Raw genomic sequence first — 18700 nt, forward strand, 5'->3', positions numbered from 1 at the left:
TTTGACCTCTGGTCGTCCTGCAGAGCAGCTGGCAGGAGGTCAGACAGCAGCTCAAAGACGACGGATTCATTTTCCCATTTCAACAAATCTGAAGACAAACGATGTTAAAGAGACGAAACGAGTAAGACTGAAACATGATTCAAGGTTTTCTATATTAACAAATGACAGTAACAGTAGTAAGCAGCCTGTCTTATCTCACGTTAACGTGAACCTGGCAGAGTCTGTAAACGTTCGACTTGTTTTAGGCGTCGACTTCAGGCTGATGAATCAAACTCAGGCTGAGTGAACTCAGTTGAAATGAAGCTAAACTGACCTGTGACGAGTAAACGAGTCCTCTCCACGTTCAGGATGCTGATGCTGCTTCAGCTCTCGAGCGTCTGAGCAGTCTGTTTCTTTTCTGCCTTCAGACTTCAGGCAGTAAATCTCTTCCTGTTCAGACGTGATGACGGCGAGGCGTCACGGCAGCTGCAGCAACTTCTGTCGCTCCACCAAACACGCTTCAGGTTTCAGGATTCAGAATGTGATGTTGTGGTTCATCAGGCTTGTCCTGTTTAGATTTTATTTCTATTTGTCGTGATGATGAACATTTAATTGTCTTTTTGCTCGCCGGGGCTTCGTTCATTCAAACTCAGAGGAAATGGATTTTCTCACTCAGTCGCTTGAATCAACAGACTAACCCGCCTCTCTGGATATGAGAGCGTTTGCTGCTAATTACTCTTAAAGTGTGTTTGATGGAGGTAAAGCGGACTGCTCTAATTATCTCATTAATCATGAGCGCTGCTGGGAAAACAAGGTTTGTTTTAGAGGGTGAGAATCTGCGGAACGGAGAACGTGGAACGTTCCTTCATGAAAATCTGAGATGATTCATCCTGTTTAGAATCTACTGATTACAAAGGTACGAAGACGTTCCTTTAATGAACACGTCAGAGTGATCCATGTGTCTTATATTCAGATACACGGTTCTGACCCATGGTCAAACAGGCGAGACGCTCGCTTGGCTGACAGTTGATGAAGGCCAGAGAAAGGTTTGTTTGAGCAGCAGAGTCTGCAGAGGAAGTCCACGCCGGGTTTGAAGAAGCAGAGCTCAGACAAAAGACGATACAAAAGCATGAATGGACAGTCACTCATTCATGGTTTGTGTGTTTTATATTCATGTTTGATGAGGTAGTATTAAAATGTCCTGTATGATGTGAAACTAAAGCTCAGAGCGTGAGCGGCCGTACAAACGTCAGTCGAAGTCTGTCGTGTGTTTCTTTAACACTGACTCAGCGTCTCGTCTGAAGCCAAACAGACCTTTCATCAGTGCAGAGTCAGCGTCCTCACAGCAGTAAATCTGTCCCAGAGGCCGCTCCGATCCCGGACCGGACCGCCTCGCTGCCAAGAACAGACCAAAAGAAAACCTCCTGATCTCTGCTGCAGCAACTGACCTGAAGTCAGAAGAGTCGAGATCGATTCTGTCCATCATTTAAATGTTTGTTTCAGGAGGCACGTTAAAGGAACAAGACAAGGAAGACCAAGAGGACGAGGCGAAAGCCAAAAAATATTCAAACAAACAAACAAACAGCAGAATCCACAAAGTAGGATGTGATGAATGCAGGGAGGTGGGCTGGACTTTGTGTTGGTCTGAGATGTTGGTGTGTCAGTGAATTTCATATTAAAAGAGAAACTTTATAAAAATGTCTCAAACCACGATCCTGTATGAAAAGTCTCAGGAGTCTGGTGGTGGAGCTCGGTGTGGAGCTCCATCTTATGCCTCCACGTGGAGCTCCATCTCATGCCTCCATGTGGAGCTCCATCTCATGCCTCCACGTGGAGCTCCATCTCATGCCTTCACGTGGAGCTCCATCTCATGCCTTCAGGCCTCGAGCTCCTCTGATGCTTGTTAGCGTAGCGAGGAGCGACTCTGCTCAGCGGCCATGTTGAAGGAGATGTGTGATGACAGCGAGGTGAGGGACAGCGAGGACGAGGAGACGCTGCAGTGGACGGATCGCGTCCTCTTACTGGTTTCATGAATACTCAGTGTTCCTTTGATTCAAGTCCCAAACATCAAAATCTATTTAAAGCTCCATGTTATAACTCTGCTCTGATGAACTAACGTCTGTTGATGCTACACTGACTTGTAATGTATATAAATATAAATATGTATATAAATATAAATATGTATATAAATATAAATATGTATATAAATATGTATATAAATATATATCCACGTTGTGACAGCAGTTTGTCATTTAAAGCTCTGTTTGGTTGTTTCATATCATCACTGTTGTTACAATGAGCAGGTGAAAGGCCTCTGTCATTATACAACATCGTCCACCAGTGGACTTATAATGAACAGCTATACACACACACACGCACACACACACACACACACACACACATAATCCTTAAAAAAGACACATACAGCTTAATTTAAAGGTGTACATTATTGTAATCAAAACAATTGCAAGCAAGCAACAAGCGAGTAAGAGAAACACTCAACAAGAATTTCCCCCAGGGATCAATAGTCCCTGTCCCCTATAGGTTCCTAGGGAGGGTTCAGTTGTGGCTGCTTGGGCTTCTCTGCTCTTGACTAGGAGATATCTATGATGAAACAAGAGGCAACATCAGTTATTCTGACATTAAAATAATAATAATAATAATAATAATAATACTTAGCCCTCTCCATAGTAATTATCAATTATAGCTATAATAATAGCCTAAAGGCATTTCATTCAGACTAATCAAACTGAATTACAATAAACATGAATCAAAAAGCTTTAAGTGATTATGTCATGATTTTTAATTTAATGGAACACACTATAAACATACATTTCTCCGATGACGTACTATCTGGCCTAGCCATCAGATTCATTATTGCTGTTGCTGTTTGCTGAGGCTCTTCCTCGTCACTGTGCTCTCTGACTGATGCTGGCTGTGCCTGTGTAACCCATGTTGCTCTCTCTGTTCCTCTCCTCCATCCTGCTCTTTCTCCTCCTCACTAAGCCTCTGCTGCTCTCTCTCTCCCATTGTACTTACTTTCTTCTTAAACTCACTTCTCTTCCTTCTTGTCTGCAAATTGAACATAACATATACAAGCAGCAGCACAACGTAGCTATGTAACTCAGTTCCAAATGTCAAAAAATAAGGTTTCTGTAACAGGTGCTGTAAAACGGCACCATGTGGCATTTAAAAAGCACATGTCACGTCGTACCCCTCTTCTTTTACTGAAGAAATGTATGACTTACTCACTCACTAGTAGTCTTCTCCGTCTTCTTTCATCACTCCTTTTGAAATCGGTGTCCGGTCATGCGCTGTCGCGCTCGCGCTGAGCTGTTACTGTCGGAGCTCACAACAGCTGCCAGGGGGGCGGGGCAGGCCGGGGACTACTGTGAGTGATGGAAGGTCAAGAGCGGCTTCCAGCTGTGTGCCCACCAGCGGTCGCAGGGTACGCAGGACGATCCTCTCTCCGACGAAGTCGTACAAATAAAAGTTTTTTGCTGTTATTCGGATAATTTTCTTGTACTCTTAACAATTGACCTAAACACATCTTGATCTGAACAGGAAACTCCTTTCAGTTTCAGGTAGAGTGGCACTGACTGATAAAAGCATGTTCCTCAGCAAGACTTATATCAAGAATATTTCTGACAGTAATGTAGTATATTTTCGGTGGTGATGCTGATGAAGATGTTTGAAGAGAAACTCCACCGACACCGTCTTAGTCGTATAACTTTATTACAAGAAGCACGGTGTCGAAGCAAGTAAAAACTACTTGGAGAGCTCCTGGCCGAATGATGAGAGACTCTCCCGACCTATGCCGGACAAGCCCTTATATAGGTTAATTTGTGCCTCCCCATGACATGCAGTAACAATAGCTCACGGCAAACATACAATGAAGTTACTTAAGACCAAAGAAACAGAAAGATAATAAAAATTCCTTTCCCAGGAAGACCCCCTATAGGCTTAACCTTTGACCCGACTCCTCATCAATGCATCTAAAGAAACAGGTATCGTAAAATAACCCCCCAGTTAAATAGCCTCTAGCCCAGGAGTGGTCTAAAGAAGTCTTTTCTTCTCCTGACCATCTGGCAGCGGCTCCGACCTGGCTGAGCCCCTTTAACCCCCCAGGTAAATAGCCTCTGCCTGTGACTAAACAGGTATCTTACAATAAAGCACATGTCTACAACAGCCTCAGCATTAATATAAGACTATGCTAAGACTATGCATCTATGCGCAGACACCTCAGTAACATTCCAGTTACTGACGTTTTCATTCGTAAATTTATACCATACTACTACGGTGGCTGGTAAGTGCAAAACACTTTTACAAACTCCGAAACACCTTTACAAACTCCGAAACAAACACTTCCACCTTTTACAAACTCCAAAACAAATTACAAACTCCGAAACAAATTTACAAACTCCGAAACACTTTACAAACTCCGAAACAAATTTACAACTCCGAAACAAATTTACAAACTCGAAACACTTTTACAAACTCCGAAACAAATTTACAAACCCGAAACACTTTTACAAATTCTGAAACAAATTTACAAACTCCGAAACACTTTAAAAACTCCGAAACAAATTTACAAACTCAAAAGACTTTAACAAACTCCGAAACAAATTTACAAACTCCCGAAACAAATTTACAACTCCGAAACACTTTACAAATCTGAAACAAATTTACAAGAAACAACACAAACGGAAAGGGAATGTACCAAAAGCCGATCTGACCCGGAAGTGATTGAGTGAGTGGTTTGTTTTGAAAGTACTACGGAGCGAGTAGTGTTGTGTAGTTTATGTGGAGTTTATGATTTTTTGCCCGTTTTGTGGAAACCATTGAGCCAGTACTGCGGTTTTGCATTTCGTGTGGAGGTCCTGGAGTTTTATAAAGGACACGGACCAGATGGAAGGACCAGATATGCTACATTATTGCACACAATATTTTAATGAGGGACACTCTTACGATGTGATCGTGGACATGATGTTAAGGTTACATGGTATTAAGATCAGCTTGCGGACTTTAAAAAGTATTCTCAGTCAAGCAGGGTTGTGCCGCAGAAAGGATTATTCCACTCCAAATGTCGTAATTAATGCCATCAGGTTGGAACTTTCGTGGACCTGGACAACTGTTGGCTACCGAACAATGTGGGGCAGTACTCAAACAAAAGTACAACCTTCGAGTGAGGAGAGAGGACGTGATGAATTTGCTCCGGGAGCTTACCCTCGAGGGTGTGAGAGGAGAGCATGCAGAAGGTTCGTAAGAAGAACCTACCATTCAATGGGACCGAACTATATGTGGCATGCTGATGGCTATGACAAACTTAAACCATTCGGTCTGGCCCTTTCAGGATGCATAGATGGATTTTCACGTAAAGTACTGTGGCTTGAATGTGGACCAACAAATAATAACCCAAAGGTGATCGCTCATAATTTCCTGTCATGTGTGCGAAACCTTGGTGTCATCCCCATGAGATTGAGAACTGATTGCGGCACGGAGAACGGCATTATGGCTGCGATTCAGTGTACCCTACGTCACCATCACTATGACTACTACTCTGGAGCGTCCAGCCACATGTATGGCTCATCCACTAATAACCAGCGCATTGAGTCCTGGTGGTCCATATTCAGAAAGGGAAGGTAAGTGGCCTTCATAAAGTAATTTTATATTTAAATATATGTACACACACACAGACATATCATTATATTGTATATCCATGTCTATAGATCCCAGTTCTGGATGGAGTTATTTGCAGACCTCCGAGATGCAGGATACTTCAACGGGAGTCATGAGCATCAGTGCCTATTGAGATTTTGCTATGGTGATGTTCTTCAGAAGGACTTGGATGAGTGTGTGAGACTGTGGAACAGTCACAGGATTCGCACTTCCAGAACAGCGTCATGTCCAGGAGGAGTGCCCAATGAACTGTACTACTTACCACACAGGTAAAACTTTGAGACTAGATTGAGACTTCCTTGTTTCTGTCTTATTTTTTTTTTTTTACTTAAATGTAAGTAAATGCTGTTATGTCTTCTATAGATTTGGCTCCAGAGACTGTGGATTTGAAATTGAACACACTGAATTGGATGGCTTTCCTGAGGCAAGCCTATCAATAGCTACATGTGGGGACCCAAACATGCAGGAGTACTTGGACTTTGCTATGGAGCGCCATCAACTACGAAGCCAGAAAACTGGAGTCTGCAACAGGACTGTACATGAACTAAAGAAGAAATTGCTCAGCTATAAAACAATCAAAAAGTTATAGTCTTTGAGGCTTTTTCTTTTCTTCCTGATTTATTTCAGAGTGATTAAGATGTTTTTTTCTATGCCCTGAAATCTGATTTGTAGTGGTGGAACACTGCCTGAATGTCACCCACAGTTTTTTGGTGAATAAATAATCAAGTGCTAGCAAAGTAATGCATATTTTATTAAATTTTTGTAAGTACAAAAACTAAAACTTGTTTATTTTGTCTTAAATAAATGGCCATAATGTTAACTGGAGAAAAAACATGCTACATATCTTTACATTCTAAAGATTCTTAACAACCTTTAATAACAACTTTTCAGAGTCCCTAGGGAACTTGTGGCTTAAAAACATCCAAATCCTGGGGAATTTTGAAGTCCAAAGTCCATTTGTGTCTTAAACACAGTGTAAGTGTCTAGGAGTGGTAATTTCAATGTGTTTGAACATGTATTTGCCATTGGGAAGGGAGAGTCACCAGGAACTCGATTTTTGGTGATGGTTCCAATCCAGTGGGGGAAGTGAAGTCAGTCCAGTTGCAAACATGAAAACATCTTCCACAGACACAGCAGCCTGACCTTCTGCAAAGAAAAAATGTTTGGCAATGTGCTTTCTCAACTAAAATATGAGTGATTTACAAACCTTCACAGTCAAGGAGATAGTCCGCCCAGTAGCCCAAAGTTTCACTTTTTTTACATCTCCTGTTACTCCCTGGTGGACTGAGGTCAGGTTTGAACAGTCTCTCAAGCTGAAGAGCAGTTAGCCCCTTTTCCGAGTGGGTCAGGACAGGGGACAGCAAAGCAGGGTGTAGCTGTAGTGCAGTGAAAAACTGAAGGGCTGAAAGACCACTTTGAATCTAAAGAGTGAACACAAACGTTCATTTTTGTGTAGTGACAATCACATTTAATTACCCAAAGAGAATTAAATATTCTCTAAAATGACTATCCACCTTAACAAATATACATTTGAAGATTGGTTGTGTGTTGCTCATAACTGATCTAAAGAATCCAATGTCTTGTTTTGCACATGGCAAGACTGGAATGACACAGAGACCAGGGTGGCTTGAGCACTTTTAGACCATGAGGCATTCTTACATAAATTCCACAAAAATCCCATCATTACAAATATGATCTTACCTGTCAATTACAGATGAGTTGCGGTCAATAATATACCAATGGAGGTAGTCAGACACAATCTCTTTCTTAGCTCAACAGAAGCCACATGTCTCAGACAACTGCTGTCTGTAACATTGTGCTGTGTCTCATGGTACATTCCGTAGAGCATCAACTGAAGCAGCATTCTCAATCTGAATAACATAAATAGAAATATAAACACTCAAGTCAATAACTGTATGTACTGTATCTCCTTGCCTGTTTTATTATTATACAATTACAGTCAAAAGTTTGGACAGACTTTCTCATTTAAGTTATGGAAAGTGTGTCTGAATTTTGATTGTTACTGTACATAGCACATAGCATAGTAATGTTGCACTATCACAAAACAATAAATTAAGATAGTTCTGTGTATTTGATTAAGAAAGGAAAAAATGTTTTAAACACTGCTGAGACTATGAATACTCTCCTACCACACTGCAGCCTTATTCTATTCTCACCTCTGCAAAGCTTTCACCTATTTCTTCATCAGTTATTGAATTAACTGTTGCTTTAAATGAAGGCTGGCCAGCAAGAGAATGTACAACATCTTCTGACAGGAAATGGGGTCCTGGACCTCCATGCACAATTGACACTGCAGTCATCTTTCCTGCCAGGTAGTACTCATCCTCCCTAACAGCTGTGAATGAAGTCATATAGCAAAATCAAAACATGTAATGTATTATGTACACTATAATGTATTAAGATGAAACTCAAGCAACAAAGTATATGTCACGTGATATATATGGTTATTGATCATTAACCATTAGTATAGTACACATCTAACCCTATGCATACCATTTGCATTGTAGACCAAGAACCGATGTCCTTCTGGTCCATCAAAAATGGGCCGGTCTTTCAGATGTTTCATTAGCAGAGTAAAAACTCTCCGCCTTGGTCCACCTGTGTCAATTCCTCTTCCAAAACACCAGCATCATCAGTAAATTTGACCAGCATGTCACAGGTTTCAGAGTATGTTGTACGCTTGAAACCTCTGACTGCTCCATCCCAAACATTAGCCCTTGAGAGGTTGAACCTGCTGACTCTTCCATGATCAATGGGATGTGATAGGTTGGCGATAATGTCAGGTAGTGTAATGTTCATCTCCTCGCTGTAATGACAAAAAAAGTGACCTAATTAGTGGATTTTCCACTTTTACAAAAATTATTAAAGACCAGTTGTCGAGAAAGCACAGGCAATGGCTCAGTTTACATTGGTGTGTGTTGTAAACTCTTCATATTGTCTGCAACCAACTCCTCATCCTTTTCCTCAACACAGGTGCATACAGGGCTGTGTATTTACTGTTGAAAATTAACATTTGCATGTTAAAACATCGAACAAACAACATTTTTCTTTTCTGTGTAACAATGAATTAAAATTAACTGAGTCACCATCATTTTTTATTTACCTGTAGTCCTGACTGGACTTGTTTCATGTGGCTCCAGATCCTCACTATCAGATATTACTATCTGAAAAACAAATTAAAATGTCTAAAACAACAACAACACTGAGAGCAAGAAACAAAGGCTGTTACAGTCTGCCTTAATACCTTTCCAGGTTGAGCTGTGGAGTTCCAGGAGCATCTCTGAAACACAATACAATTGATACAATTATTGCCTTCATATATATATATATATATATATATATATATATATATATATATAGTATGTGTGTGTGTGTGTGTGTGTTATCAATCACATTACATGTATGATATTTTCTTGTTCACCAGAACAAATACTCTCAGCTCATCACATCACACAAAACATAAAGATAAATGACTTCTTTTGTAAAGATTAGTACTTACCCTTCATCTTCAGGTTTGCGTTTGGGTGTACTTTGGTTTTGTGGTTCAAACACCTGAGAGGGAAAGCATACAATTATCTACAATTTAACAGCTTCTATTATGTTCCCTTACCACATACAGTATATATCAATGGTGAAAGATTGTGAGTGTTTCTGTAATGCTAACTTAGAAATAATCTAAACAAAACTTGGTTCTTCTAAAATATTGACCAGAACATGGATTTAATGCTTTAATGTTCAAATAGATATTCAATAAATAAATAAATGATAAATCAATAAAAATGGGGAAAAAAGTAACATACCACAGTGTCAGCCTGATTGAATGAGCTGTGCTCCTGGATGTGATCACAATTTCAGAATCTGAGGTATCAGAGTCTGGGGTATTAGAGTCTGGGGTATCATCCACTGTGGTAAAAACATAAATTCCAACACATTATTATTATTATGTATGCTACAGTAGAGCATGTAAATATGTAAAATATTGAACTATGAGATCCACAAACCTCCTTTAAAGTGTGTTTCTAGGCAAAGGAAAAAAGTGATCCTGGAATATGCCTTCCCAATTTCCTTTTTATATTCAGTCAATTTGAATGGCCTTTCTGTCCCAGGCACATGGACCACCTCCGAGCAGTCAGGATACAAAAGGACGTATGGTCCTTCATCCATGTCCTTATTAAATGTTGTCATTTTCTGCACAGCTTGTTTCAGCAGATCAGGTGCTGCTACTTCTGGGTCTGTAAATAATGGGAGTGTTTTCCCTCTTAAAGGTTTTAAATCAGTTCCGTGTGGCACCATCAATCCTATGTTTATCTAGTAAGACAACAGAAAGACGTAATTAATCTCACATATACATAGAGTAGTGTTGTGTAGTTTATATATATATATATATATATATATATATATATATATATATAATATATATATATATATATGCAACTTACTTGGACGTTTTTCTTTTTCTTATGTTATGTCTTTCTTTCGGCCCACAGTTAAAAGACTGTCGTTCTTTGGACTTGGTGCTTCTGTACTCCATGAACTGTTTATATGTTGGGCATGTTTGTTCTGCTGGAATGAACAGAGTTCAAGTAGAAAGTTAGCAGCAGCTCAAACAATTATCAATAACTAGCAGTAACACGTTGGTATTCTGTTATGGCTTCAATAAGATTGACTGTGTAGGGAAATAAACTAAACGGTAACTGCACTTTCATTCACTGCATGTCTGACAATGGATTCAGATAGCTAGCGCTATGCTGCACTTACTTTGTTTAGCATTTTCCGGCTGTTTAGCTGTGCGTCTGGTGCGCTATGGTCCTTCCGTCTGGTCCGTGTCCTTTAAAACTCCAGAGACCGTCCACACGAAATGCAAAACCGCAGTAACTGACTCAAATGGTTTCCACAAAACGGGCAAAACATCATAAAACTCCACATAAACTACACAACACTACTCGCTCCGTACAGTACTTTCAAAACAAACCACTCACTCAATCACTTCCGGGTCAGATCCGGCTTTTGGTACATTCCCTTTCCGTTTGGTGTTGTTTTTGTAAATTTGTTTCAGAATTTGTAAAAGTGTTTCGGAGTTTGTAAATTTGTTTCGGAGTTTGTAAATTTGTTTCGGAGTTTGTAAAAGTGTTTCGGAGTTTGTAAATTTGTTTCAGAATTTGTAAAAGTGTTTCGGAGTTTGTAAATTTGTTTCGGAATTTGTAAAAGTGTTTCGGAGTTTGTAAATTTGTTTCGGAGTTTGTAAAAATGTTTCGGAGTTTGTAAAAATGTTTCGGAGTTTGTAAATTTGTTTCGGAGTTTGTAAAAGTGTTTCGGAGTTTGTAAAAGTGTTTTGCACTTACCAGCCACCGTACCATACAGTCACAGGCCGTCACCGTCCATCAGGAGGTTCAACAGCCATATGAATTCTGACAGTGAACCTCAGGCGACAGTTGTGGCTCATTGTCGCCATCTAGTGATGTAGTTAAGTACTGACACTAACAAACTAGACACCATTGTAGGTCTTTATGGGATGGATACATTGATAGTTCACGTATCTAACTACAACATGACCAAAACATGGAGCCTATCGTGTATATATTTTATAAATAGAATCAAAATGTTGTATTTATGATGTTGTTTTATTTATAATGTTGTATTTAATACATGTTGTACATCTCCCTTTACTAAAAACTCCCTCTCTCTCTATCTCTCTCCACGGTCTAGACCGCCTAGAGTACGGTCTAGACCTGCTCTGCATGAAAAGTGTCATGAGATAACTTTGTTATGATATGGCGCTATATAAAATAAATTAATTGAACTGAATTGAAATTTTAGTGTTTTCTTTCCATAAAACTTCCATAAAAAGAAATGGGACAAGAGATTCCGTTCCACCATTGTAGATGGAATCTTGATCAGGATCTTGTAAGGTGTGCATCTTCTGTTAACTTTAGTGTGTTGAGCTTGTTGGTTGTTATACCAGCTCCACCAGAGATGAGCCTGACTGAGGTGGTGTTGTCTTTCAGAAGCATAATGATGACTGAAGGGCTGTCGGTACTCATTAAAAAGACAAAGCAAAAAAAAATAAAAAATTTTTTACCAACAACACAGGCAAAGACAAATAAACGCTCCCTGGATTTCACAAAACAGACTAATAAAAACATGCAAGAAACTTTAAGACAAGGGTTTGAAGGAGAAGCCCAGTGGACTCGAAAACCAAAATCAAGGGGATACATACACTGAGAAACAGAAAATCCTCAACTTAAATGGCCAGCTAATGCACAAAGGGACCCAGGGGTGCATATCTTTTCAGACATGCACCATGCATAGGATCAGGCATTCCTCTGACTGCTTTGCATGGTGGGACCATTGTGTATTTCTCCAGGGCAATGGGCCAAAACACACGTCCAGGCTATGTAAGGGCTAGAAGGACAGTGATGGAGTACTGAATCAGATAACCTGGCCTCCACTTGTTTCATAGTTTTGATGTGTTCATTATTCATCTACAATGAAAAAAGTTATGAAAATAGACATTTTTTCTGTATAGTTCAGTGTATCATTTGCAAATGGTGATTACAAATACAACCGGTAATCAATCTGTCTGCTTTGATGAGAAAGAATCCACTCTGTCCTTTGTTTTTGCACTTTATTAATTCAGACATACAGTTGAATATAACAAAGACTGTAGAATATCATCAGTGAGCCTATTGGTAATGAAGGGGCTGGACAGTTAACCCAGTAGTCGTTTTGGCAGTGAACTTAATAATCAACAAGTGGATTAAAATAACAGCACTATCATCATCCCAGGCATTGAGACATGTTTTAGCTTACAAAATACTGTAATGATTTCAAAAGCATCTAGAGAAACACATTATTGGAATACATTCACTTATTGCAAGATTTTCTGAAAGCAAGCGTATTATTATTTGTCTTTTTTTATCAGTTGCATAGTTCAAGCACTTTTTTCTCCAAAGTAGCAATGGGTATTTATAGTAATGCAGGACATACTGTAACTGAAATTCCAAAATATTATATACAGTGACTAATGTATATTCTTTATTTTTGTCATCCATAAATGCTACATCTACAGTAGTAGTCAAAGATTAGACACCACCTTTTTTGGCTGTCATGCTTAACACATCAGATTTCCAATTAATCCAAAAAATATCTATGACTGCTCCTTCAAATAAGCCTCAAGAGCATACAATAAAAACAGTCTTCTTTGTGAAAATGCAAAACGTAATTGAGTGTAAAAATTTAACCTGTCAACTTGTCATCAAATATCCATGCATCTAAAAAAATATGTACTGCCTCCTTTGAACATATCCCCTTTCCCAAAAGAAAACTTAAAAGAAGAAAAAATAGAAGTACTCTTAAATCCTTTTTTCATTTTTGCGTTATGAGAGCTGTTAACTAGCTTTATTTCACATAAAATTTCATTTTCTTTAAAAATATTGTCTTTGAATCCTGAGTTTGGACAGACAAAAACTTCTACAAAGACAGGTCACGAAAATATAAGTGCATGAGGGGAAAACGGAGTAGTAAATAGAATAAACACAGACACATAACAAGAGGAAGAGGTGGTATGTGTGTGGTTGCTTCATCCTTAATCGGGAGGAAGTTGAACAAGAAATATGGTCTGACTTAGAGAGATGCCAAGATCCTGTGACAGTTTGAACACACCCGAGTTTATAGTACAGATCATAATGACTTTCAAGGATGTGTAACATTAGAATATCAAACTCTCCACTTTCAGTTCACAGCCACTCATAAAATATCAAGTAAATGTAGTCACAACTCCATCCCCATTCACATACGATCCTGTTTAATCAGTGGCTTCCAAATAGAAGTACTAAAACAGTTTGGGTTAATTTCGGCATTCAAACTTAGGATGTAATTTAAATGTAATTATGTAATTTACTTTATTCACATAATACATGTATTTCAAAAGAATTTATGATGAAAGATGGGCCATTTTCTAGATAAAGATTAGATTTTTTGAAAGGTCCAACACTCAGGTACAATAAATCATTTAATAATCATTCTCCCAGATTCAAACATGCTCTTTTGTCATAATATGTCCATTCATCACACCACACACACACAGACATGTTTTTAGAACTGATGGTCACTGCTCATTGTTGGCTGAAATGTTGTTCGGATATGTTACATGACAGTATTTTAAATAATTCCACTCAAATAACTGCATTATCATGCGAACTCCTCCTTACACAGACGTTTTTTTCACAATTGTTTTTTTCTAGCAGAGTTACACTTCTAAGGTCACTTCTTTTTCACTTTCCACATACAGTGTAGCTTTTATAACACATATCCAACATACTTTACCTACATGTAGACAATCAATTGCAGAATTTCGATGGCGGTCCACTGAACTGGATGCTTAATGTTAAATGCAAAGGTACACACAGTGGCTGGTGGTGAGGTGATCCCTTCAGGAAGCAACTGTCTCATAGATATTCATATTCATATGCAATTGCATCAGTTTCTAGATTAGAGATGTAGCTGAGTGCCAACATTCTGTGCCAAAACAGTACAGAAATATGAGATGTATAGATTAGTTTTTGATGGAGTTGGTCTCGAGTGTGTTTGCATGAGCCACGCTGAAGAAAACTGATTGGCAATGGCTTGTTTGAGTCTGGGGTAAAAAAATTGTGTTGCAGCCTAAATAGAGAAGATGGTGTCATGTTCTTTATTATAATGGGGAAAAATCAGGTCACTTCCTGTCTGACACCTCTAGTCCAGCCACAAAAAACAAGTCTGTAGTGTCTAACAATACTCCACCATGAAGTTGACAATGCCCATAATGCAATGAATTCAGTAACATTTCAGTCTTACAATCTGAATTGCTTGATTTCCTCCAGGTTTTGTGACAAAAGTAAAAATGTTTTAATCCCCAGATATGCGACCTGTGCTTTTATTATGGGGACATAAGATTAAGGAGCTAACAGTGCTACCAGGTTACAGGGTGTATGTATGTGCATCACTAGAAATGGCTGAATGAACTCACTCAGACTCACTGGTAACTCTGGGCGGCTTTCAACTTGAGAGAGCTGAAGACAGACAGGAAGGCAGGCAAGAGAGGGTGAATGAACACACGCAAAGGAAACGTCTGTGACCACAGGGTTGGAACTGGTAGTTGCAGGAAGGACTCACCCTGTGTGTGGGAAGCCCACCAGTTTTGTGTGAAAGATTCAAGAGATTCAGGGAAGCAAAATATTAAATAAAGGTAACATTACATTTGACCCAATTAAATGTATGGAAAACTAAAGGTTGCATATGAGTGTAATTGAGAGTGAAGTTGATAGTGATGGGAGTAATGTAGGGGTTGGAGGTTTGAGTGAAAACAACATCATAGTGACTTCAGAAGGAGAGTTTTCAGCTTTTTAAAAAGGATGGAGAGGCTACACTTTATCAGTTGTCAAAGGATCAGAATATGGTCAGTGGGGGGCCCTGAGCCTCAAGCCTGCCTGAGCACCACCCCTCACTGTGCCACACAACCATTGGTGGTTGATATCAGAATTTAGATGGTATGGAATGAAGGCCTTCCTTATTTTAGAGTCCAGAAGCATGTCAAAGTTTCTCTGTAGGGTTATGACTCTGTCCATTAATCGAACTCAGTGACATATGTTACATATGGCCTCATCCTTCTCCATTTCTTTCTCTAGATTAATTTCTTCTGCAGCTCTGTTCATTGCCCCTCTACATGGGCCCGCCCCTCACCTATTCAGTCTTTCTTCTGAACTGAATGTTGAATCGTAGAAATGTGTCATGAATTTGTCATTAAGAGTGCAAACATCTCACCAACAATGTAGTTAATCAGTAAATCTCTACTTGTAGGTGTGTCCTGAGCTAAATTATATAGAAATATTTCATAATTTTAAGATGGTTAAGACATCTGGAGCGTTCCTTGTGCTACAGGGCACACCTAAGTGGGAGCCATTGTGAACTGGATGAACTGGAATGGGGGGTGAGTTTGCAAGTCTTTTAGTCTTCCATTCCATCCATCCACAGCTTTCTGTGTTTTTTGGTTGTTTAGTTTTTAGGTGCTAAAGTAATTTGTCTGGGGCCATTTCATCTTCATTGTTCAGTTGTCCAGTGATTACTCAGAAAGTGGCTCCATAAACTTTAACAGAAGCAGGGCTTGAGCTGCAGACAAAAGAAAGGCAGGCAAAGAAAGATAAGGTAACCTCATTTACATTACCTGCAATATCACTGAGTAAGAGCACTGGTTACTATTAAATTGGAAATAATTAAATGTATCTTTGTAATCATTTTAGGAACATGATTTGAGTGTCTGTCTTGCTGTTTCCAATAATCTGTGTAATAACATATCCCTAAGGCTACCTACTACCTGGGTGATCTACTTGACAAATGACAACATTGTTCAACACAAGGCCCCCCCCACTAGCCTATTTTGTGTGTCTGGAGCTTTCAACTACGACTCTTGAACCTCCCTTAGGTTTGCTCAGTTTGTTTATGAAGATGCTTTTCAGGAAACAAAAAGGACCTTGCATTCAGAACTTTGAGAATGACCTTCCTGCTTAGTAAAGCGATGTGTAGATTTAAAAGTAGTAGTCATTTGGGTTGTCTCTATTGCGTCTTGCAAACCAGAGGCAAATTGTAAAAATGGCTGCAGTAATAGTATCTGGAATCGTATTTTAGTGTTAATTAGGTTACAAGTTGGACAGGGATATGGAGCACTTTTTGCCCAAAATGGCTCATTGTGAGTCTTAAACTTCTAAACATAACACTGCGATGCAAAACCAATCTCATTTAAAACATAATTGCAAATCATATCATGACCTGAAAAAAACAACCACAGAGAAGTTGAAGTGAGCACAGGTTCTAAAACAGGGTAGTGACAGAAAGAAGACTGTAAAGGGACGTGTGGTGAACAGTGATCCCTCACCTTGTATGAATTCACACATTCATGTATGTGGGGCGAGTTGGGGAAGTCAGGAGGAAGGGGGAGGGTGCCAGGCTGGTTTGGGGAGGTAGGGGAACTTGGGGCACACGGGGCTGGAGGAGATGGGGGAAGCAAGAGGGCAGAAAATGGAAAGAAAAACAAGGAGTGAACCAATCAAAGGGGAGAAGTAACAGTGAGGAGAGTCAAATGAAAGGAGGGGTTTCTCCTGCAGACATGACTGGGAAAAATCCAGACATCTGTGGACTTTCCAAGGTAAAGAAATGTGATCACCATGTAACCTTTAATATGGACGATTTTTAGCCTTCAAAAAGGGGGGACATGTTATTAAAACAGGTATGTAGCTCTAAACATAGTTTGTAAACTGTTCATATGTTTTTGTAAACTTTAAATTTGAGCGCAAACTTGGATGGTACATCGATACAAAGCGGAACATCTTCATTTTCTGAAACAACTGCTGGGTGACTTTGTGCATTCATAAAAAAGGGGGGTCCTTCAACTTCTGCCCCCCCACATTAAAAAAAAAACAAAAAAATTAAGATTCGCCACCCCGGGTGTTACCCGAAACACCGGCAGAAGTTGCCAAAAAAAAAGGAAAAAAAGGTAACACAGAAAAAAGAGAACCCGGGGGCGCCGAAGTAAGCAGAGAAGGAAAAGCCCAACACCCAGTTGGTCTTGGTCGGGGGCGAAAAACAAAAAAAACCCCCCCCCACCAAAAAAAAAAAAAAAAAAAAAAAAAAAAAAAAAAAAAAAAAGGATAGCAAAAAACCCCAGCCTCGTGTCTTAGTAAAACGATGTTTAGATTGACAAGGAGGTATTTCATTAGTTGCGCTATTGGCTTCTTGCAAACCAGAGGCAAAAGTGTGAAAAAATGGCTGCAGTAATAAGTAATCTGAATCTTTTTAGTTTAAATTATGTTACAAGTTTGACATGATTGGAGCACTTTGCCCAAAAATGGCTCATTGTGATCTTAAACTTCTAAACATAAGCACTGCGATCAAACCAATCTCATTTAAAAAAACAAATGGGGGGGGGGGGGGGGGGGGGGGGGGCATCATATCATGAACCTGAAAAACAACCACGAGAAAGTGAAGTTGAGCACAGGTTGCTAAACAGGGTAGGACAAAGAAGACTGTAGGGACGTGTGGTGAACAGTGACTCACCTTGTCTGATTCAACATTCATGATGTGGGCAGAGTTGGGGAGTCCAGCAGAGGAAGGGGGAGGTGCCAGGCTGGTTGGGGAGGTAGGGGAACTTGGGGCACACTGGGCTGGAGTGAGATGGGGAAGCAGAGGCATAAAAGGGAAAGAAAAACAAGGAGTGGAAACCAACAAGGGGAGAAGTACAGTGAGATGAAGTCCAATGAAGAGGAGGGGTTTTTCTTCTTGCAGACATGACTGGGAAAATCCAGACAATCTGTGGACTTTCAAGGTAAAGAATTCTGATCACATGTAAATTATATTAGGGAACTTTTTTAGCTTCAAAAAGGGGGACATTAAGGAAACCAGGGATGTATCTCTAAACCATAGTTTTGTAAACTTGTGTCATGATTTTGAACTGTTAAATGCTGAGCAGCAAAACTTGTGTACAAATCGATACAAGCAGCGAACATTTTCATTTCTGAAGGGCAAACGCTGTTTTGTACATTTTGTGCTTCATAAAAGGGGGGTCTTCAACTTCTGACCCATCAAGCTTTGGTTGAAGCCTGTTTTTTTTGAAATTTATATAAAATAAATAAGATTAATGCAGTAGAGTTGAGAAGGTCAAGGTTTGGTGTGGTCCCATGGGATCTTCTAAGTATAGCTGGCTAGCGGGTCGACTGTCGTGTGATTGGACAGAACCTAACCAAGTAAGGTTAGGTACCAACCAACCAAGCAGTTTTACTCAGGCTGATTGGCCACAATGTTAAAGGTCCCGCCCCTTGCTTCGAATAAAGGTCAGTGCATACAACGTAAAAATTCAGTAAGCATATTTAAAGTCTATGTGGCAGGTACACGACGCTCCCCTGCATCAGTGGTTCTGCTGCACAGGTCTGAAGCAATCAGGCTTTCAGGCTGGAAGTGAATGCACAAAATTGCAAAACAGAGTTTCCAGCCT

General features: G+C 39.7%; 1 protein-coding gene, 1 long non-coding RNA gene and 1 other non-coding gene across 3 annotated transcripts; 1 reads left to right on the forward strand and 2 right to left on the reverse strand.

The window, feature by feature from the left end:
- Positions 1–5236: 5236 nt before the first annotated feature.
- LOC109137840 (uncharacterized) lies at positions 5237–6247 on the forward strand. Its single transcript, XM_019256197.2, has 3 exons — positions 5237–5621; positions 5709–5927; positions 6022–6247. The coding sequence occupies exons 1-3, from the start codon at positions 5263–5265 to the stop codon at positions 6245–6247; spliced, it is 804 nt and encodes a 267-aa protein (XP_019111742.2). The 5' UTR covers positions 5237–5262.
- A 24-nt stretch (positions 6248–6271) lies between these two features.
- On the reverse strand, positions 6272–7487 carry LOC109139747 (uncharacterized). The gene is made up of 3 exons (XR_003462461.1): positions 7360–7487; positions 6866–7079; positions 6272–6804 (listed from the first exon to the last, which is right to left on the reverse strand). It is a non-coding gene; the product is annotated as an uncharacterized LOC109139747 (transcript).
- Positions 7488–8297: 810 nt separating this feature from the next.
- On the reverse strand, positions 8298–10770 carry LOC109137839 (uncharacterized). Its single transcript, XR_003462460.1, has 9 exons — positions 10438–10770; positions 10119–10242; positions 9681–9987; positions 9480–9582; positions 9179–9231; positions 8924–8959; positions 8783–8843; positions 8587–8675; positions 8298–8485 (listed from the first exon to the last, which is right to left on the reverse strand). It is a non-coding gene; the product is annotated as an uncharacterized LOC109137839 (long non-coding RNA).
- Positions 10771–18700: the final 7930 nt, after the last annotated feature.

Source organism: Larimichthys crocea, chromosome VI, assembly GCF_000972845.2.
Source record: "Larimichthys crocea isolate SSNF chromosome VI, L_crocea_2.0, whole genome shotgun sequence".
Taxonomy (NCBI): domain Eukaryota; kingdom Metazoa; phylum Chordata; class Actinopteri; family Sciaenidae; genus Larimichthys; species Larimichthys crocea.